This window comes from Saimiri boliviensis, chromosome 13, assembly GCF_048565385.1.
Source record: "Saimiri boliviensis isolate mSaiBol1 chromosome 13, mSaiBol1.pri, whole genome shotgun sequence".
NCBI lineage: Eukaryota > Metazoa > Chordata > Mammalia > Primates > Cebidae > Saimiri > Saimiri boliviensis.
The window spans coordinates 16,908,568-16,932,258 of NC_133461.1; the positions used below are offsets into that span (position 1 = coordinate 16,908,568).

Sequence of the window (23,691 nt, forward strand, 5' to 3'; positions counted from 1 at the left end):
TGAAAGTTAGGGGGCAATTTTATAATTTTGAGAAGGATGAGAGCACATTGCGTGTTATATTTGTTGATTTCTATTCTTGAATAGCTAGTTTCTCTAATTGCACAATTTGTATTTTTTAACATAATGAAGAATTATTTGAAAAAAAAACTTAAATACTTCAGACTTTTTAAACATCTTTTGTTAAAAGTTTATGTCTTCTACAGTTAAAGGCATTTATGTGAACAACAAAGATGTATCTTGGATAGCCTGTTAATTTATTTAAAATAATTTAAAAGTAGTCTTCATAGTTTCACATCCATGTTCATGCATATGTGAATACAGGGTGAATCATTTGCCTTAGAAGGGCTTTATGAATCTAGTATGTCATTAAATTAACATAATAATGTTCAAATTTTATTTTAATTATTCCCAGTCTCACTCTGCCAAATAGTATTTTATTTTATTAATTGTATGCTTTTCTGTTACATGATTTGAAGAATACATTCTATTTGGGGCAAAGGAAGTAATTAGGAGGCTATTTGCAATGTTCTAAATTAGAGACTAGGTTGTTAGTACACAGGACAATGAGAAGTGGTTCAATTCTGAAATATTTTAAAATAACAAATCATTCTTAAACTGATAACACCATTACTATTTTATTTTTGGCTCTTGCCAAAATGTCTTCAATCTGCTGTATTTTATTGAGTTAGATATGGGATGAACATTGTGAGATCTCTATGAAATTATGATCCCCTTTCTAACACCTTTTTTTTTTTGGCTTTATGATAACACAGAAAACAGCTAATTGATTATTTGAACATAGATGTCTGAATAGCAAAGACTTTGTGTTGGTAGGTCTTGAACACAGATTTAAGCAATGTGAGATAATTTAATTTTGTACTTATGTGTAAATTCAAATGTTTTCATCAGTTTTATTTTTAAAATAAAACAAATAAACTAAATATTTTTAACTCATTTGTTATATGTAGGACTTCTTTCATCATGCCAGAAACAACCAGTCTTTGCTTTCTAAAATAAATGAAGAGAAGATAGTTTTTTTCTTACATTTATTAGGAATAGATACAAATGGACATGCTCATCGACCATCCTCAAGGTAATTTAATGCTGTTTTTAATTGCATTTTTTAAGGGAAACAGCTATTTTATTAAACTTTTAAAGTATTATAATGTTTTCTTTGGACAGAACTAATATTTTAAGTAACTGCTGTAATGTATATTAAGTTCTCAATTATATGAGATTTCTGATATAGTGGTTAAAATGATATGTACTGTATCCAGATGGCACATTAATATAAGTAAAATATATTCTGTATATATTCCATAATCATCATTTACTGAAGCAGAGAAAATTTTTTTTAATCTAAAATAGCTATATATTTTAGAAATATTTTCAGTGAATCTTGAAATAAAAAGCATTTTGTGGAATTAATTTTTATATCACCAAAAGATGTAATTAGCTATTCCTTGTATATCCCCTTTAATTAGTATTGTATCTAGCAAATCAATTGTATAAATTTTCATATAGCATAATTCAGTAACACTCCTTATATATAAAAGAGCAAATATTTTTCTTACTTTTGAAGACCATAAGTAAAAGGAAGATACTATGTTACACTCTCATTTCTTATTTTGCATTTGGTTTAGATTAGCCTAACAGTAGCTGTAAAGCCTGTTGGGTTGGCTGCCAGTAACGAATACCTCACAATCCCCTTCTTAAATATGATACACTGTTGTAATTGATGGAATATTCCTATCGAAAGAAACTTGTGCAGTTGTGTGGCAGTCTTAAATATAATGTGTTCAAAATGTGACATTACATTATTATGTTTTATGTCACAAACACTTTAGGGAATGACAATATTCTATACTTGAAATGATACCTTTAATGTGGCCAGAACAATATAGTTTATGTAGTAAGAGGAGAGACATGAAAGACATCTATCTCATTTAGGACCTAAAAAAGAGTTTATTAAAATATATTTGTTAATCAGTCCTCTCCTTTTAAACCATCTTTGAAAACTATTTCAGATTCTTTTGCTTCGTTAAAAGGAGAAAAAAATTATTTCAACAATCTAGAGTGCTCTGATTTTAAAACATTAAAGTTGAAATCTAAAAGCATTTCAGGAGTTAACTGATTTTGAATGTAATGAGTCCACGTTAAATAGATTTGATCTCTCCAAATTTAATTTTTTCTTCTGTTTCTTTATAAATAGGGACTACAAGGACAATATTAAAAAAGTTGATGATGGAGTCAAAGAAATCGTGTCTATGTTTAACCATTTCTATGGAAATGATGGGAAAACAACATTTATCTTTACCTCTGACCATGGAATGACAGACTGGGGTTAGTGTGTCTTTAATTGATATGTACCTTACTATTAAAGTAGCGATAAATGTAGCTTGCAAATATTTTATGATAATGAGAAACTTAGGTGTCTTGCTTATACAGAGTGCCTACCACATAATTATGTGCTTAAAATGTTAGCCTAAAAAACAACTGATCTTATATAAAAGTATTTTCTCTAACTAAAAGCGAATGTATTCTCATTTACAAATGAGAATAGAGAAAAATGGAGAAGTAAATAAAAAATGACTATTATTTATCTACTGAGAATTAACTGTATATGATGGCAAAGGGACTAATGTTAAGATGGTATTACTGAGGGACCGAGGGCTGCTAGAATTCTGTCCCAGATAAACCTGTGCACCCTGTGAGATTCCCAAGGCAAATGCAGTGTGTGCACAGAGAACAAAATAAAGCAAAGACGAGATTTGTCCCCAAATCATAATATGGATTTCTAGCGAGTTGAGTTCCACTTTATAAAGGACTTCTTTTGGCTACACCTGCTAGAGTGGTCTGGAAGAAAATGACCCAGAGACCTTGCCATCCTCTCCAGAACTCTCTACTGCTTGCCCCAAGCTTGGGTAGTAACCGAAGGAGCTCTCTGTTCTTTCTGTCTGCAGTGCTACTCTGGCAGCAGCAACATTTCTTCCATGTCTTTTTGTTATTTTATTCTTTTAACCATAGTTACTCAGCAGGCGTTCTGATGTTTTGTTTTAGTTTTTGCCGGTTTGTTGTTGCTCTAACTTGCTGTATATGAATATTGTCAAACTAATTGTCATAAAAGATTGTAACCATTTGGTAATGTAGCAACTAGAATTAACTATATATGGACCAACTCTAAGACAAACTATTTTTAAAAACATGTAGTTGTAAGTTAGTTCTTCTATATTTGTCTTATTAGTCTTGGTATCTTATTTGTAGGTTCCCATGGGGCTGGTCATCCTTCAGAGACTTTAACTCCTTTAGTCACTTGGGGAGCTGGAATCAAGTATCCCCAAAGAGTATCAGCTCAGCAATTTGATGATGCATTTTTGAAAGGTACAAGCATTTCTTTACTGTGTTTATAAATACAACCTCTTAATATAAGAACAAAATTTAATTTTTTAAGAAATCACTTTTCAAGTTTTAGTTGTAAATCTCTCATTTTCACATTTGTGCCATTACTATTTCTATGCAAACACTACAAGGGGTTGTTGGTTTTTCTCTTCTCACAGAGCCACTTGTTGAACGCTTCCCAGCACACCACTGCTAGTAACTAGACCTTTCTAAAGTCTAAACTGATCAGCTGAACTTTCAGTGTTCTTTTATTAATTTATTAATTAATTTGAATGTGAGGTAGAGTAAATAAAAAATAAGAGGAAATGTAAGGTTTCTTTGAAGTAAATAATAAATTTGATTTAGATTTTTCAACCCAAACAAAGTACATACTATCAGTTATAAAATCACAGTACCTACAAGATATATCCATTAGATAAAAAGCAAGAGGTAGGTAGTATTGAGATATTTCAACCCTAGGCCCTGATGAAGACAGAAGAGCACAGTGAATAATGTACTCAATAGCATGTGTGCAGTAAGTAATCGTGCATTTTTCAGAGGGTGATTTCTCATATGTTTGTCAGTGCTAATGGAGAGCATCTTGCCAAATCACAGGTCTACAGAGGAGTCATTGACAAAGGGCCAGAACAGTGCAACCAGTTCATGGTCATGATTGTTTCCAGATTTATTTAAGCATGAAAGAAAAAGAAACTAGAGAACCCTTTTGTTCATCTACTACATATCTTTGAGATAGCCCTTCCTTGCTTTTTCAGAACTTAATATTCTAGTAGGAGAATTAAAGCAATTACAAACAAAGCTTACAGATTATGAAAATTTTATGAAGAATATTAGGGTGATGTGATAAAGGAGGAGGCAGGACCAGGCTCCCTTCTCCACCCTGCCCTGCTGAGTTTTCTTAGGCACAGGTTCTTGTGGTGTCTCTAAAGGAATGGAATGGACTTGAAATGTAGTAGCTATTCACAGGTTCACAGGCCAATCGTAGCTCACTATAGCCTAGAATTCCTGGGCTCAAGCAATCTTCCTGCCTCAGCCTCCCAAGTAGCTGGAACCACAGGTGTGTACCACACCTGACTAGTCCCCCACATTTTTTTAAGAGACTTGGCAAAGGAGGCAAAGTGCATTAGTTTTTAAATGTATAACTTTATGAATTTTACATGCATATATACGCCATGTAATCTCCACCCAAATTCGCCATGCTTTTGCAGTAACCTAGAAGTTTCCCTTGTGGAGTAGGATACATTTTGTAGAGTGGGCTAACAGTATGTCTCTTCACAGTTAGGATAAGAGGGAGCCATTCATATGAAGGTTAGGGCAGGAATGTTCCAGGCAGAGGGAATAGCAAATGCAGAGGCAAGAAATAGAAAGAGCTTAGCTCGTTCGAGGAACAGAATTGGAAGGCTGATATGGCTGGGCACTGTCAGCTAGGAGCAGAGTACAATGAGTTGAGAGGTTGGTGAGGTAAACAAGAGGTAGATCATTTGAGGCACCAAAGCCCGGGTAAGGAAAGCATGAAGTGTGTTCTGAGGACAGTGCTCTATTGCTAAAGACTGTAAGGCAGAGCATTGCCAGCATTCGTTTGCTGTATGAGCTACAGAACTTTCTAAATGCTCTGTGATAAATGGATGAGATTGGATCAAAATAGAAAGTACGGTATGTTTGTACTTAGGAGAAAACAGTATGTTTGTACTTAAAAGATTTGGGCCGGGCGCGGTGGCTCAAGCCTGTAATCCCAGCACTTTGGGAGGCCGAGACAGGTGGATCACGAGGTTGAGAGATCGAGACCATCCTGGTCAACATGGTGAAACCCCGTCTCTACTAAAAATACAAAAAAATAGCTGGGCGTGGTGACGCGTGCCTGTAATCCCAGCTACTTAGGAGGCTGAGGCAGGAGAATTGCCTGAACCCAGGAGGCGGAGGTTGCGGTGAGCCGAGATCGCGCCATTGCACTCCAGCCTGGGTAACAAGAGCGAAACTCCGTCTCCAAAAAAAAAAAAAAAAAAAGATTTAACTTTATTTTGGCATTTGATTTCTTAAATTGATGTTTTAGAATCACATTATTTCAAGAATCATCACAGAAGAAATGTATTTTTTCTCATGAGTATTAAATAGCATACATTTTAGAGGAAGGGAATATGTATTTTTTCATCAACTGATTAGTGTGACTTTTTGGCAGCTGACTGACAGAGTCAGCAACATATTTTTAAACTTTAATTAGCTTATTGAATGAAATTTTATCATAAAAATATCTTATAACTCTTTTGGTAGTATATCCTAAAGCCATTAAATCAAGACTTGGTCTCCCATAATCACTTGTTTTGATTTCTGTTTAATGCAATTTCTGAGTTTATCTATAGAAAGACAGGAGATTGAGGCTCTCTTTAAGGCAGTTTTTTTGTTTTGTTTTGTTTTGTTTTGTTTTTTTGAGACAGAGTTTCGCTCTTGTTACCCAGGCTGGAGTGCAATGGCGCGATCTCGGCTCACCGCAACCTCCGCCTCCTGGGCTCAGGCAATTCTCCTGCCTCAGCCTCCTGAGTAACTGGGATTACAGGCATGTGCCATATGCCCAGCTAATTTTTTTTTGTATTTTTAGTAGAGACGGGGTTTCACCATGTTGACCAGGATGGTCTCGATCTCTTGACCTCGTGATCCACCTGCCTCGGCCTCCCAAAGTGCTGGGATTACAGGCTTGAGCCACTGCGCCTGGCCTGAAGGCAGTTTTAATAATAACTCAGTATACTCTGTTAACATTTGTGATCAGCAACTACAGGAATATCACAACTACAGTTTTAAGTGTTTTGGAAGCAACTGCCATCACAGAAAAAAAGAGAAGCTTGAATTAATTAACTTCCTATTAATTGCCTTAATAACTCTCTAGAACAGTAATGAGTTGTCAATGCTGACAGTTGTTACCATTGTTCTTTTTTACTTCCATCTTCCTTAGCCTCTGATGTTTTGAAACAATTATCTCCAAATGAGCATTTAAAAAGCTTAATAAATCATCATAGGAAACACCAAATATTTACTTTTTGGTTATTTTTTTAGAAAATTCTTTAAAAAAATACACCTTTGCCTTCAAGCATGATTTTTATTCATTGGCTTAAAGTATACATTTCTAATACCTATGTTTTCCATAAATATTGACCACTCCTAAAAATAAAATGATTTACTCTTTTTTAAATCTTAACATCAAATCTTGTGTCTGATTGTATCTTTCAGAGTGGAGATTGGAGAACTGGAAGAGGCTAGATGTCAATCAGGTATCATTTTTGTTTTAGTTACATTCAAATTTAATTTTGTCTTCTATAAGAGGTTTAGACAAAAACTATGAAAGATAGACAATGTTGACAAAGTCTTTTTCAAAATATTTCGGTTACTAAAGGGAATTCTTTTAGCACAAATATTTTAGCCCAACTAATCTCTCTTCTGGCAAAATAAACAAAACTTCAAGTGAAAATAAAAGACTTCTAAATAACACTGGATAATTATTTGTTATGTAAATTGAAATTTACATGCCTGTTAAATTTCTGTGGTTGCTTACCGTGGTTGTATTGCTTTCTTTAAGCACAGATCTATTAAAGCTCCCATTATGGGTTTATTTTCTATAGTATGTCAGTTATCTTTTCTTCTTTGTTAACACATATTTTACCTTTACTTCTAATCAGCAGCTTTACAAATGCAATGGATAAAGAAGTGATGAGAGTATAAATTACTCAGCTAGAAACCTTCCGTAGAGGAAAATGTATAGCCAATCTGATAAAGTTAGACTAGTAGCATTGTATTTAAATATGAAGCACAGAATTGTCATCTTCACTACTTGTAGAAGGTATAGCATCATCCGAATATGGCTTCCAAAGTGGCAGGACTGTGTCTTGCCTTCCAGGTCACCACACAAGCTAAGATTCCCTACTGTGGTGGACAAACCAAGGTCTAGAGTCTCACTTTCAGGCCTATGGTTGCAGAAAATTGTTGCTTCTCAGCATAATAAGAATAGTCTTCTCCCAGGATAGATGCATATTACCCAAGTAAATGAACGTGAACATATAAAGTCAGAATAGCAATTTATTAATTTGCAATTAAAAATCACTGTCAAAAAAACAGGAATGACTTGAAGATCACAAAACAAGAATAACTCTCATTCATAGCCAGACTAGATCATAATCAGCAATTGAATGTAGATTCAGTTATTGTTCTCTGAACTGTCAGTCTGTTGACAAACACTCCTGCTTCACATCTGCATCAAATGAGAATCTCTTCTATTCCTTCCTTCTACTAACACAGTGTTGTGTCTGTGGCGTGTTTCACCTCTGTACTAAGCATAAAGATTTAGTGGTGAGTAAAGGCAGACATAATCCCTGTCCTGGGAAGTTTACATTTTAGGGGTAAGAACAGATATGAATCAGTCTATTGTACAAATACATGTAAACTTGTAGCTGTGGTAATTACTACAAAAGAGATTCGTGCAGCTATAAAGTGGATGTATTCAGCAAAGGTTTCCTGAAAAGTTGAGGATTGAACTGAGATTGATGAATTAGTAGGCCAAGGCAGTAGGAGGAGGGCTTTTCAGGTAGAGGAAGTATGTGCATCAAGTCCTGGTGAGAGGGTACATGGTGTATTAAAGGGTCTTGAAGAAAGCCGTTATACAACAGAAACCATGAGGTGGTGTGAGGCAGAAGTGGGGCACAGACCCTTCAGGGTCTAATGGGCCTTGTGAACTGAATTCTGAAAGCTTGAAGAATCCTTAAAGAGTTTGAAGCCTAGAGAGTGACACGATCTGTGTTTTTGTGTGTGAAACAATCCTCCTGGCTGCAGCATGGAGAACAGGTAAGAGGTGGCCAACAGCAGATTCTGAGAGAAAGGGAAAAGGTGACTAGAAGGACTTCGGAGATTTCCAGTTTTCTGGAGGGTGGTACTTGGTAATGACGGTCTAAATAGTAGCAAGTGAGAAAGATTGAGAGCCTGGGAACAAATTTGGTGAATTCCAACTTGAAGTGCGTGACTAGAGAACGTATCTGAAAAGGAGGAGCCAGTGAAATCAAAGAAACTCAGCTTTGGCGTGTTGAGTCTAAGAAAGGAGTGGCCTATGCCATATTGCTGAGAGGTCTAAGAATGCCAGCAACAATTGCAGCTACCATTATCACGGCTTATTTTGTGTCAGGTAGTTCATAAGTTTTATCTCATTTAATCTGACCGTTAACTCTGTAAGGGAAAATCTTGTATTTGTTTTTTTAACAGATAAAAAAATTGAACAATTGGAGGGTTAAAAAATCTGTCTGAGAATTTGAAACTGGGCATTCTGAATTCCAAGCACTTTATTGCCTGAAAAATTATAAGGACTAATATAAACAGTCAATTAGATTTAGAAAAAGGGTCAAAGTGAATTACTGTGGGCAGAGGAGTGATAGGGAGATGAGAAAATGAAGACAGAAAAATCATGGACAACTCTTCAGAGAAACTGAACTTGAAGGGGAGATATCCAAAATGGTATTTGGGATCTTTCAACTAGAGTATCTTCTGTAGTTTATGTCTTTTCTGGACATCAGTGGCTGGTGAAACCTTCTGATAGATACTTTGTTTTTCTAGTTAATATATACATTTCTCCAGCTAAAGTCTACTCTTGATACTCATTTTATATCTAGATAAGGCATTCTTTTTGTAACACTGAAAAACTTACGTAAAGTGGTCAGATTCTTAGAATAGGATAAGTATTTTTTTGTTTTACTTATGGCTTTTAGTAGTTTCTTTTCAAAATTTTTCTTTATAGGTTGATAAACCTCTAGCAAATGACACTTTTAGAGATTAATATCTTTTTGGATTAAATAAATGTTTGAAGGTAACTCATTATAACAAGTATTATGGCTATATTCCAAAATATGGTTGCATTAAATTATTTAATTTCTTTCTTCATGTCCATAGACCTCTTATAATTGAGCTTTTTTATTTGTAGGCTGATATTGCACCATTGATGACTTCCCTTATTGGAGTTCCCTTTCCTCTTAATTCAGTGGTAAGGAATAAAATTTTATTATCAACTCTCAGTATATTTACATTTAGCACAGTAAAGTGTAGTCTTTTTTATGTGTTTCTGAATTATCTTTTTTTTTTTTTTTTTTTGAAACGGGCTCTTTCTCTGTTGCCCAGGCTGGTCTTGACCTTCTGAGCTCAAGCAGTCCTCCCATCTCAGCCTCCCAAGTGGGTGGGATTACAAGCATGCACCACTGCTTCCAGCTTATATAATCTTTGATTATATTTAAAACTATATATTCCTGTATATTTATATCTAAATATGCAATACCTCATAATTGCTTGTGTATTATATTTTATAACAAGGAACATGAGCCAAATAGCTTTTCTTTAAATATTTTAATTTTCTAAAACGTATACAATTTATATTTTTGTATTCTGGTTATAAGTGATAGAAATATATAGTAATATTTTTTTGTTACAAGCAGCAAAAACTGAGTTTGTTTAAAGGGAAATTACTGAAAAGATATTAGTGATTTGCTGAAACAAAGTGGTGCTTGAAAACCAGGCTTGGAAATAATCAGGAACCAGGAGATCTGAAGACTTGAAAGAAGGAGCCACAGCCATGATCCCATGACAAGGCTGTTCTCAGGGCAGTGACATGAGGGTAGAGTAGCATTGTTCCTTAGTTTCTGGCCCTTGACTGTCAAGAGTCAAATTCCAGGTGGTCTAGCCCGGGTTATAATTAGCAGTCCCTGGATTATAAACCTAACATGCTGTATCTAATGGGCAAGATTTCGCAACAGAAAATCACAATGCTGTTAAGAATGGGCCCTGGATACTGAAATGCTGAAAAACAAATACTTCAACTGGCGACTTGCTCTTCAAAATCAAATGTACTCTTAAAAAACAGTGTTATTTAACTCAGAATGCTGAGTAATATGACCCCGACAGTCATAGTGTGTGTGTGTGTGTGTGTGTGTGTGTGTATATAACGATACAAAAGTTTAACAGAATAGTCCTTACTCTTACTATGTCTAGTACACTCTGATATGTCTGAAATCTTTTATTTTAAGTGCGCTGGCTGTGGCCCACCATAGTAATTGTTTTTTTGTGTGTGAAGCACTGAGTTCACTGACTAGCACATAGTAATCTCTCAACCAATGCTAGGTGTTACTGAATTTAATTCATCTCTTACTTTGCTTACCTTGGTACATCTACTTTGTGAGAAAAAATAATAGAACATCTTTCAGTTATAGTTTAAAAAAGATTTTTCATTTAACTATTTCAGTTACTTATTTGTCAGTATATGCCTAACCTTTATTGCTTTTTTTTTTTGTAAGAATAACCTGAGCTATGTTAATACTAACAATAAGCTGGTGTTTGTTATTTGCAGGGAATCCTTCCTGTGGATTATCTTAACAACACTGATCTCTTCAAAGCAGAGAGCATTTTTACAAATGCAGTACAGATTCTTGAACAGTTCAAGGTAAAAAAAAAATTTTTTTTAAGGCACACATAAAAATGGACAATACTACAATTTAAAAATTGACTATATTAAGTGAAAATATTTGATTTTGTGTTTTAACTATTTCCTATAATTTCTCTCTTTTTTTTTTTTTTTTTTGAGTTGGAGTTTCTCTCTTGCTACCCAGTCTGGAGTGCAATGGCGTGATCTTGGCTCACTGCAACCTCCGCCTCCTGGGTTCAAGCAATTCTCCTGCCTCAGCCTCCCACGTAGCTGGGATTACAGGCACGCACCACCATGCCCAGCTAATTTTTGTATTTTTAGTAGAGACGGGGTTTCACCATGTTGACCAGGATGGTCTCCATCTCTTGACCTCGTGATCCACCCTCCTTGGCCTCCCAAAGTGCTGGGACTATAGGCGTGAGCGACAGCGCCTGGCCCCTATAATTTATCTTTAAATTTTGTGTATTTGACTTGTGTTTCACATTTCTAAAGTGTAGATTCTGTGGCTCAGTGTGAGGGCATAACATTTATTTGAGGAGTGTCACTGAGTGTAAGATTATCACATATGCTTACAAAGACTACAAGTCATTTTTAGCTGTTAGAATTTGCCTCGTAGAAGTAGTATCGGAGATTGCAACATTTCTTTGTCATTCCATGTACATTATGAAATTCCTTAAGAATTTAAAGACGTGACCCTTTGAATAAAACCTTCTGTTATTCTTAATGCTTTTAAGAATAAGCGGTTTGGCTTGTTTTGTTTTCAGAGTTAAGGAAGTACAGTTTTAATTACATTACAGTATGTTACTTTGCAAGATTGATATGTTTAATTTTCAGCTTATTGAGATAGAAATTATTAAATTTTTCTTTAAATATTTATGAAACAATATAGTAACATAAAATTCCATTTATTTTCAATGTGTTTAACCATCTGTAAAGAATCATTTTAGTGGATGTTTATATTTCAAAATGAAATTCATTAATTTTTTTCTCATTTATAATATTTTCATACTTGGTTCCCAGGTGAAAATGACTCAGAAAAAAGAAGCCACTTTACCATTTTTGTTTACGCCATTTAAGTAAGTCCCTTACATTTTTTTATTAACTTGAAGGAAATAATTTTTCACTGAGTGATAGGATTAGTTTACTTATACAGTTTGCCTTTTTGTATGCATTAGCGTAAACTCCAAATTGAAATCCTCTTCTATGACTGTTGTTAAATAATGAGCCGGGTGCTAGATGCCTTTGAATGGGTGGAAGAGGGGATGGGGGAATGGAGAGATCTATGAGAAATATTAAGGAGGTGAACTCCACAGGGCTTGATGTGTTGGCTAGGAAGGTGTGGGGGCAGGAAAGAGTGTGACTTTCTGGTTCTTGGCTTGGTTGATTAGGAAGAGGCTGGTAACCTATGGCTTACTGAAAGAAGAACTAGTTTAAGAGACAAAGATGAATGTTACTAAATTCAACTTACATTTGAAGATATCAGTTAATTAATTAGAAAGATGGGCTTGAATCTCAGAAGATATGTGTTGCTTGTGAAGATTTTGGAGACATGAGAATAAAGATAGGCTGGGCGTGGTGGCTCATGCCTGTAATCCCAGCATTTTGAGAGACTGAGGCCGACAGATCTCTTGAGCTCAGTAGTTCGAGACCAGCCTGGGCAACATGGTGAAATCTCATCTCTACTAAAAATATAAAAATTAGCCTCACATAGTGGTGCATGCCTGTAGTCCCAGCTACTTGGATGGCAGAGGCAGAAGAATTGCTTGAACCTGAGATGTGGAGGCTGCAGTAAACCAAGATCATGTCACTGCACTCCAGCCTGGGTGACAGAATGATACCCTGTCTTTAAAAAAAAAAAAAAAAAAAAATGGAATAAAGATTGTGGTGGTGGACTCTGTTACACATGTAGGAGGCTCTAGAATTCTGCGAGATGTCAACTCCTATTGGGTGGGTGTATTAGAGTTCTCTGGAGGGCATAGGTAATAGGGTAGATAAATATATGAAGGGGAGTTTATTAAGGAATATTGACTCACATGATCACAAGGTGATATCCCAGAAAAGGCTGTCTGCAATATGAAGAGCAAGGAAGCCACTCTGAGTCCCAAAACCTCATAAGTAGGGAAGCTGTCAGTGCAGCCTTCAGTCTGTGGCCAAAGGTCCAAGAGTCCCTAGCAAACCACCGGTGTAGGTCCAAGAGTCCAAAAGCTGAAGAATTCGGAGTCCGATGTTCAAGGGCAGGTAGCATTTGACACAGGAGAAAAATGAGGCTGGAAAACTCAGGAAGTCTGTTCATTCCATGTTCTTCTGCCAGCTTTATTCTAGCTGTGCTGGCAGCTAATTTGATGGTGGCCACCCAGATTGAGGGTGGGTCTGCTTCTCCCATTCCACTGACTCAAAAGTTAATCTCCTTTGGCAATACTTTCACAGACACACCCAGGAACAATACTTTGCATCCCTCAATCAAGTTGATACTCAGTATTAACTATCACAATGGGCAAAGAAGAGAGCTGACTATGGTGAGCAGCAGATTTTGCTGTCCCAGGTCCAGGAAGATGTTTTCTTTGAATCAGGAAAGGGAAGATCTGGGTCACAGACCTGACTCTGCACTACTGACTGTATATGTGAGCTTGCATCTCTGAGGTTCATATTCAGTTAGCAAGGATTTTGCTATTGACCAATTAAATAGAAATTGTTTTATGTGATTGAATGACTTCACTGGAATTATTTTTAACAATTTATGTTACACTAGTGTGATATTCATAAATTAGAAAGGTACTCGGGCGCGGTGGCTCACACCTGTAATCCCAGCACTTTGGGAGGCCGAGGAGGGCAGATCACAAGGTCAGCAGTTCAAGACCAGCCTGGTCAATATGGTGAAATCCCGTCTCTACTAAAAATACAAAAATTAGCTGAGTGTGGTGGCTGGTATCTGTAGTTCCAGCTACTCGGGAGGCTGAGGCAGGAGAATCGCTTGAGCCTGGGAGGTGGAGGTTGCGGTAAGCCAAGATCACACCAGTGCACTCCAGCCTGGGTGACAGACAAGAGACTTCATCTCAAAAAAAAAAAGAAAAGAAAAAGGAAGGCATAAATACTGTATTTATTGTATTACCCTCTGAATAATGTAGCTGTATATTTGAGTTTCTATGTGTGTATAGGAGAGTAAAAATAAAATGAAATTAGGATTTTGCAAGTTACAATCATCTAAAATTGATAACTCTAAATGTATCGTTAGGATATTATTTGCATCTCTTATGCTAATTCTAATTTTCTTTTATTGTAGTATAGTAGAATTGAGATTTGTTAATGGAATTGGTTCTGAGGAATATGTAAGTGTTCATACTTTTTTCAAGAAATATTGATTGAATAGTATGTATTTTGTGGATATAGCAGTGAACAGGATAGACAAAGGCTTTGCATTCATAGGGTTTATTTGCATGGTAGAATCACAGGCAAACTATAACCAAATAAAGAAGTGAATAAGAAATGCATTATCAATTCATTTTTCAAGAAAATACACAGGCTGTTGAAAGTGAGAATAAGTGAGGGTTACTTTAGACCAGCCACTTTAGAAAGGCTGGTTAGGGGCCTGGCCAATGTGGTAAAACCCTGTCTTTGCCAAAAAATGCAAAAATGAGCCAGGCATGGTGGCACCTCCCTATAATCCCAGCTACTCGGGAGGCTGAAGCATGAGAATCGCTTGAACCTGGGAGGCAGAGGTTGCAGCAGTGAGCCAAGATCCCACCACTGCACTCCAGCCTGGGCAACAGAGCGAGACTCTGTTTCAAAAAAATACAAGTAAAGAAAAAAGGAAAGGCTGGTTAGGGAAGGACTCTTCAGCAAGGGTTCAGGTAAAACACTGGCCCCACTTTTTCCACTTGGCATGGTAACTGATCATAAACTTCCCCTACTTTGATGTTCAGTGTCTGCCTGCACATACATATTTAGAGGTACTACTAGCTTTTTGTCCTCTGGGGGTCTGGCAGGATGGCTGATTTCCATTTGCTGGCTCACCCACCCTGGAGCATAGTGACCAGCCCTGCCGGTAGACCTGTCGGACTAAAAATCACCACTTGCTAAAAGCCTGCAGTATGACCCAAAAGATCTAAGATAACATGAGAAATGGACTCTTGAAAGCATATGAAATTCAAGGAACAGAACCAAGCCTAAAAACATTAAAATTCTCGAAATATTAAGGAGCTATTGCATCTATGAAACAAAAGCAGCATTAACTTTGCAAAATGCATAAAGGTGTACCAGATGCATTAAAAGTAACTTTTACATTAATAAAATAAATATTTCAAAAGAAGAATGCAGCAAAAAAACTTAAATTATACAAGAATGGTCCAAATGAGAGGCAGATTCTCTAAATTAGAATAGGAAGTGAGTAGACCTCAAGCTAAACAAAATGAATTTTAAGTAATAGATGGATTAGTAAGAAGCTGGAGGAAATTAAGGACATGATAGTATACTTGGAAAGATAGAAAGCATACATTTCTTCATGTGCCTCCTGCCAAGAAGACAATGACAATCAGAAACTTAAAGGAAAAACATTTCAAACTTTATAAGAAAGTATGCTTCAAATGTAAAGCACCTTCAGATGTGGCATGATTTTGAACAGTTGCTAGGAGTGTGAGAAAGGGAATTCATTTGGGCATTGTCACATGGATCAAGGCGCTAAATAGAGAAGATCTAATTGTAGCATAAAACTTTGTTTTTTAGTAAACAGTATTTAAATAGTCATGATGATATAAATATTAGTTTTCAGCTTTTAGAGCCCAATCCTTGGACAAAGCAGGGAAGAATGAACTATGATTACAGAGTAAAATGCAAATGTTACCAGCCTTGAAAATGTGCAAATGCAATTAACAGGTTGGAAGGCAGAGAGGGAAGGAAATGTACGTGGAATAGTAGCGGTGCTGTTGTCTTCATGAAATGGAATATGGAGAATTTAATCTTTAGTAGAATTAGTCAGAGGTTTAGCTATTAGATTGTTAAAGTAACCAAGGTCGTCAGAAGGGTCGGTAAAAATGTGACATAGCCAAATTGAGTCGGGTGGAGAGCCAGACACAACAGGGAGTCAACAAAAAGTACCCCGTCATCAAGTCAAGAAATAGTAGGAAGAGCATGTTTTTTATAAATGCAGGCAACTACCAGAATAACTAAAAACAAACACATGTAAAAGTTCTTGGTCTGTGTTGGTGAACTAAGAAATGAAAAAGAATTATTATGCCATTGTGTACTGTTTGATTTTTTAAAAAATACGTGCATATGTTGCTTTGATAAAATATTTTTAAAAATACAATTATCAAAATAAATAGATATTCTAATCATTGGCACAAGGTCAGTAGAATATGTAATTGGAAAAAGATACTATTCATAATAGAAATAGAATACCCAGCAATAAAATAATGAGAAATATATACATTGTAGAGAAAGCTATCAAATTTTATTAAGGACAGAAGAGACAATGTAAATAAACAAATGTTGGATAGTACTGTTTAGTATTATAAAAATGTCGATTCTCTCCACATTATTTACTGAATATAGTATTACAACAAAAGGATTTTTGTATAACTCAAAAACATAATTTTAAAATTTACACCAAAAATAAATTCTCAAGAATAGTGTAACTAGTGTTGAGAAAGAAAACAAGATAAGAGATTTGCTCTGCTAGGCAACAAAACACATTCTAAAGCTATTATAACTATTTAAAAATGTAGTATTGGTGCAGGCTAATCATATGGATTAGTGGAACTGATTAGTTTGTACATAAAGAGACAAGATTCACTTGTCTATAACACACTTTGACTTATGATGGGGTTACGTCCCAATAAACCAACTAAGTTGAAAATATTGTAAGTGCAAAATGGATTGAATACACCTAACCTACTGAACATCATAGCTTAGTCTAGCTTACCTTAAATGTGCTCATAACACTTGCATTAGCCTACAGTTGGTCAAAACCATCAAACATAAAGCCTATTATATAATAAAGTATTGAATATCTCATGTAATTTATTGAATACTGTATTGAAAATGAAAAACAAGATGATTGTGTGGATACTCAAAGTATGCTTTCTACTGAGTACATATCACTTCCATGCTAGCTGAAAAATCCTAAGTCAAACTCTCTTAAGCTGGGGACTATCTGTATATGGGATTTGGTTTTGACTAAAGATTGTGTTTCAAATCAGTAAGAGAAAGGTTTTTATTAAGAAAATTAGCTATTCATTTGGAAAAAATAAGGCTAGCTCTTGTAACCTCATTTCATTTGTAAAACTAAATTCCATGTTGATTAAAGAACTAAATATTTAAAAATAAGTGAAAGTGTAAGGTCTATAAAACATAAAATTTAACAGTTACATATAAAAGATATTAGCTAGCATCATAATCAGAATTTTTTTTTTTTTACAATTATTTAAGACCTTTATTAACAGGTTCTTGCAGTTTGTTGACTTTTTTGAAAAAATCAAGTTGTAAACTTTTATTACAAATTAAAAATGAAGTTCTTAAAAATCTCAACTTGACCAGATATGAAACAATTTAAAAACCTTTAAAGGCGTATTGAGAAAAACCAGGCTTTTTTAAAAAACATGTTTGTTATTACCAAAACGAGACATCTTTAGGTAAAAATAATAAAAACCCCATGCTGCATAGATAATGCAGATAGTTCTATTTATCTGGTCAACGGGCAAAAGCAAGCACTTAAGGTCTTCAGCTCCAATCTTTTGTTCATTTCTTATTGCTGGAATTTCTTATTTCTTCTTGTTGGATGACTAAACCGGATGATGGTAGAGATGGTAAGCCAGCATTTACTCAGCCCCGCCCTGCTCAGCCTCCGGAGCGGACGAATTCTCAGCTGGTGGATCGACTGCTTTTGTCTCTTTGCCATCTTGTAGTTTAGGGTTTTCTGGGCGTCTGCGTCGGGAATTGAAGTCGCGGCGGTCCCAACGTTGAGGTGGCTGCTGACCTTGGGTCTCATCTCCTTGATTTTCTTTCTCCTCTTCACCGCCGTCCTCTCTAGGCTGTCTTTGGCGAGGAGGGCCCCTGCGGAATCGTGGTCTATATCCCCGATACATATTCTGCCTCACTGGTCTACCTTGTTCTCCTGCACCCTGGTCGTCAGCACCCTCCATCACTTCTCCCTGCACAGGAGGGTTGGAATATTGTGGTCGACGCCCGCAGGGTCTCCGCACGCAGTCAGCTGGGAACCTGCGCCTGCGGCAGGGCCGGCGTTGCTGGGCCTGGCCTTCGGGAGCGCTCTCTGATCCCTCCTTCTTTTCCCCACTCTCACTATTCTGGTAATTTTGCTGGTAATTGCGTGGAGGACCCCTACGACGTGGATAGCGTCTATAATGGTTACGGTCTGCTGCATATTTACTGCCTTGAACTGGAAGGCCACCAGGACCTGTAACATTTGCTGCCTCCGCACCCTTTTCTCCTTCAACAACATCAAACTCCACAGTCTCTCCATCTCCTACACTGGGAAACACTTCCTGGGTTCTTCTTCTTTATGGCAGTCTGGTGTACAAATACATCTTCCTTGGTGTCATTCCTGTTGATGAAACCATATCCGTTCCTTACATTGAACCATTTTACTGTTCCCAAAACCTTCCTTGCGATGACCTTCTTGTCCCCGCCGGCAGGCGCCGCCGATGTGAGGCCGCCCGGGCCACCTCTCCCTGCGCCGCTGCCCGTAGTGCCGGGCTTGGTGTCGGCGGCGCTGAGCGCGGGGGCGCGGCGGGCGGCTGCTGGGTCTCGGCCTTGCTGCTCATGGTTGCGGTGATGGTGACTGGGGCCGGCTGCGGCAGCTACGGCTTCTCCTGGGATGTGATGGTAACTAGGCCGGCGGCGGCGGTGGGGCTGCTCAGGGCTCTCTGGGGTCCACTCTCCGCTCCCGCTACCGATCGAACTCCAGAATTTTATTTTATCATTATTATTATTTTTTATAGAGATGGGGTCTTCTATGTTGTCCAAGCTTATCTTGAACTCCTGGGCTCAAGCAATCCGCCTGCTTTGGCCTCCCAAAGTGCTGGGTTTACAGGCATGAGCTACTGTTCCTGGCCATAATCAGGATTTATTAATTATATTAGTTATATAAAATTGGAAAATACACCAGAGCCAGGTGGAATGCTAAATTGAAAATTATTATTTTTTAATCATTTAGGGAGATGTGAACCACATAAGTTATGTGTTAAATTATTTTTTAAGAGTATTTACTTTTACCCATTAAAAATTTTTATTCCTCCTTTGAGGCATTTTGAAATAGATATATTTGAGGGCACTGACTAAATGTTAGCTCTGCGTTACAGGTCTTTAATGTTTGTTATTATCAGAAAAAACAGTTATCATTTGCTACCATTGACCCTTTATTTCTTTAGTCCAGTGGTTTTTTTTCACATCCACATCGTATGTTTCTTTTTAATCACTTTTATATATGTACATAATGTTAGCATATCTTCTTAGAAACTGTATAAAGTAAATATTGGCCCATAAACATAAAAGATGAAAGAATACTGTTGTCACACATACTTTTAGTAAAATAGATAACTCAGGTTCTTTTCATAAACTATTATGTGATAAAGTCTTTCCTTTTGTTAAATCTTTTTTTTGTTCTTAGAAACATATTGTTTACTTGCCTATTCTTAATTTGAGAAAGCTAGGACATTGGCCTCTGAAAATGCGTAGTATTAAAATTTTACTGACATGATTAATTTCTCCAGCATCATTAGATTTTAGTTTAATAATATCTTCACCATTGCTTCGATTGTCTTATTCAATCTTTTCTAGCATAGTTATGAGTAATTGGTGAATAATAAAATAATTCCTAGGGTAATGAAATAGCAAATGTTTCAGGACATAGGAAAAATAAAATTGCCGAGATTCTTTATCTTAGACTTGTAAAAAGGTCTAACAGGTCCATATGGTAATTGAATATCCTATTTTTTTTTTTTTTTGCAAAAACAAGAAAATATTTTCTTTGATATTTTAAAGACCTCTAAAATAAAAGTCATAAAATATCTGTTCTGACAAATAGAACTGCTAAAACAAAACAAAACCTAAACCTTATGATTGGGTCCAGTAGACCCTGATGGTGTGCTAAACGATGACCAGCAGGTGGCGCTATATGACTGGGAGACGCAAAAAAGGATCACCCATGTGTAAAAAGAGGAAAAATAACTATGTTTAAAAGTGTATAGGCTGGAGGAAGACAAGAAATAATTTAAAAGAAAAAATGCCACAGAATAGCAAAAAAGCAAAAAGGATCTCTTAGGATATATCTTCGGGAGAAATATGGAATTAGGAAGGAGATGTATACCTTGCCAGTAGAAGCAAAAATATTTTGTTTTATTTGAAAATTATTATATAAATTTAGGAAACTTAAAGAAATTCTAACAAAAAATTGTATTTGCTACTAAAATGGCAACAATATTTTGTTTCTCTAATAAAATTTGTTTCTTGTAGCTGATAAAGGTCCTTCCTTTAGACCAAATTTAAATACTAACTTGTATGTAAACCTTTCTTTACCCATCTGATTTACTATTTGTAAGAAACATAATTTTCTGCTTCAAAACTGAAATTTATCTTTTAAAAAAACTTTTGTGCATCACATACATACATAGAAAAATATTTATTCACTTATGACATGAAGGTTGACATGATTCTTTATCACTGATCATGCTAAAGGAATGAAAATTATTCTAGAGATAAATTTCTATTCTGCTTATTCTGTCTTTATACTCTTAAAATATTTTTCCCTTTAAATAGTCTAAAAAGGAATGGACAAGTCTCACTAAAATTTTAGTTAATGTGTAGATGCAAGTAAAAAAATATTGTAACAAAACTCAGAGTAAGAAAGGGCAACATTTTAGGGAGATCTTGTCCTCTAAACACTTCTTGACCCTGAGTAATCGATAAAATCCTTGATAATCCTAAAATGTAGTTGATTTTATTCTATGATATTCAAGTAACCACAAAAATGAATAGTAACAATTACAGCAAAGTAATGTGCACATATTAAGACAATATTCATTTCTCTCCTTTTTTTAACTTAAACATAACATGTTGGTTATAGACTCAAAACTTGATATTTTCAACAAAAACGATATTGTCAATAAGGGAAATGTTTCCTCACAAATTACTATGTAGAATGTTGTATTTCAAGCATATTGCTTTTTAAGTTAATATTCCACTCGTTTATTCATATCTGTAACTATGCATAGATTAAAGGGAAACTGAACAATAAATAGTAAAACCATCACTTTTCCCTTTGGGCAGTTTGAATTTGGGCAGTTGATAGGAAGATATATTAGTTTTCTAGGGTTGCCATAACAAACTACACAACCTACATGGCTTAGCATAACAGAAATACATTCTTTCACAGTTCTAAAGTCCAAAATGAAGGCTAGAAGTCCAAAATCAAGGTGTCAGCAGAACCATGCTCTCTCCAAAGGTTCTAGAGCAGAATCTTCCCTTGCCTCTACCTTGCTTCTGGGTGCTGCAAACAATCCTTGATTTCCCTGGCTTGTAGCTGTATCATTCTGCTCTCTCTGTCTGTCATCATGTGGTCTTCCTTGTGTCTCTGTCTCCAGATATCCCTCTCAAGAACACCAGTCACCAGATTTAAGATTCACCCTAATTTAGTATTAATTCACTTTAGCTTGATGATGTCTACAAAGACATTATTTCAAAATCAGGCCACATTTCCAGATACCAGGAGTTAGGATCTTTTGGGGGGACACAATTTAACTCTCAACATAAGTCAGTAGTTTGTATCTGTCATTATTCCTGCCATTGCAGAGTAATTATCTACAATGCTTCATTGATTCATTTAACCGTTATTGGTTGTTTTCCTACTGTGTCCCAGGCACTATGCTGGATGTTGGGAAAAATAGACATAGTGTCTGTCCTTGGACTCAAAGTCTGATGGGGACATATAGACAGCATAGTAAATGATAGGGCATGATAAGGGATAGCTCAGTGTATTGTGAGTGACTGTTTTTGTATAAGCACTTGAGGAGCACCATACCCACAGATGAGGGATGCAAATTTACAGGAAGTAGGGAAGTTAAACAAGACAACTTCAGTGAAAGCGGTGTTCGGAAGAGGACTTGTGATTTGTTGATGCCTCGGAGAGCAGCTGAGATAGAGATGCAAGAAGTCTTCAGCCCACTGCACTTCTGAGGTAGTAAAAGCCAAAAGACCAGCCTTCATTAACTTGACGCTAATTGCTGTGGGCTGCAGTGGGTCTGAGACAGGTAAGAATGTAGACTTACTTTCCCACCTGTAGATAGGTAAGAAGGTGGGAAAGTATGACGCATCACTTTTACCTGTTGACAGGTAAGAAGGTGGAAAGCTATGGCAGTGACGTGCTAGCAAGAGGCTTAGCTCTCTGAGAGGGAGAAAACTCCCATTAATAGCCTTTGCCAATTTCAGTGGTATAAATATTCTCACTCTCATCAGTTGTAAGCTACCAAGGATGATGCAGCTAGAGAAAAGGAAGAGTTGTACACCATCTGCTCTTGGGAGCTGGTGTGAGCAGGCCTCAGCATGCTGCTGAGGGAGGGAGAGAGGGGCGTAAGGAATTTGAGGCAAGGGGAGAGAAAGCCAGGAGTTGACAGCTGATAGGAAGTGTTTTCCAATGTTTGTTTTGGATTGTCCTTGGGAAGGAATTTTGTAGTGAGTGGGGAGATCTGTATTTCATTGGAAACGTCTTTGTATATTTATGTTTTAATATTTCTTATGGTGACTTCTTATTTTAAAGCCACATGGAAGAAATTCAATAGTTTTTTTTTTTTTTTTCCTTACATTTTTCATGTTAAATATATTAAAGAAAATGTATTTTAGCTAAGGGACAGTGGATGCAAATGTGATAATAAAATATTATAGGCCTCTAGAAATAATGGGCTTATAGAACTTAATGAATATTTTAAACATTTTATTAAAATAATTTAATGACTCAAAACCCACTTTGGTAATGTGAAAACAAAGGATAATTTTTTTTTCTCATATCAACCTAAATGAACTCTGCCACCCTTTCTTTTCTTTTTGTCTTGATCTCTATGGCTGCATGTGAGTATCCAGCTGTGCCCTGAGCCAACATTGTATCTGTGCAGTGATTCTGGAGTTGGGTACTTTTTCTCTTGATCTCTTAGGGACCCCATCTGTTCTAAAGTTCCTTGTTTAAATGTAAAATACCCTCTGTGGCCCAGTGGTTTTAATTATGTTACTAGCTCTGCGGTCTGATCATTTAGGAGTTTCTTTGGCATTCCTCCTGGCTGGGCTCCAGCCATTTCTTTGTTTATACTTTTTACTAGAAGCAAATCTCAACATCTCCAAAATTGATTTCTCTGAAAGCCCTCAGTTTGCCACACCAGTAACGTATCTGAAAGGAGGGGAAGAAAATAATCAAATCCTTTCCCCAAGTTTGAAATTCAGGAATTTTACATTTTTGGTTGTTATGTCATGAATAGTATAGTGATTTTTTTAAATATATAGTTGTTTTATATATGATATTTTAAAATTCAAGAATAACTTGTGTGGGAATTATAAGATGTTTTTGACATTTTGAAAGTGGGAATAAAAAATATTTTAGAAGATAAATATCCTAAGCCAAGAGTTAGAAAATTCCATGAGGATTTTTTTGTATGTTTGTTGAGATATTTTCCATGTGTAATTACCCATGCATTTTCTTGTTGGGAGAATAGTTCCATGTATTGTAATTGCCATTTCCATCATCAGTCCTATCCTTTCCTTCCACTCGTTATGTATATTTGTTATAGCCTGGATAATTGGGCAAAATGCTACAGAATATAGGTCCCAGCTACTCAGGAAGCTGATGTGGGAGGATCACTAGAGCC

At 36.2% G+C, this 23,691-nt stretch overlaps 1 protein-coding gene and 1 pseudogene across 19 annotated transcripts in view; one reads left to right on the forward strand and one right to left on the reverse strand.

Annotated features, from left to right (window-relative positions):
• Positions 1 to 23,691, forward strand: part of PIGN (phosphatidylinositol glycan anchor biosynthesis class N) — a 138,163-nt gene that overhangs the window by 31,424 nt on the left and 83,048 nt on the right. For all 19 annotated transcript variants that reach the window (XR_012513081.1, XM_074383301.1, XM_074383300.1 and 16 more), the window contains 7 exons: positions 969 to 1,093; positions 2,213 to 2,343; positions 3,265 to 3,381; positions 6,616 to 6,656; positions 9,344 to 9,403; positions 10,757 to 10,849; positions 11,852 to 11,907. Coding sequence is in view for 18 of the 19 variants with exons in the window: in XM_074383301.1 (XP_074239402.1) it covers positions 969 to 1,093; positions 2,213 to 2,343; positions 3,265 to 3,381; positions 6,616 to 6,656; positions 9,344 to 9,403; positions 10,757 to 10,849; positions 11,852 to 11,907 (623 nt within the window). In the remaining variant the exon portion in view is untranslated. The remainder of the gene's footprint in view (positions 1 to 968; positions 1,094 to 2,212; positions 2,344 to 3,264; positions 3,382 to 6,615; positions 6,657 to 9,343; positions 9,404 to 10,756; positions 10,850 to 11,851; positions 11,908 to 23,691) is intronic.
• On the reverse strand, positions 17,240 to 18,606 carry LOC120361672 (Y-box-binding protein 1 pseudogene; annotated as a pseudogene).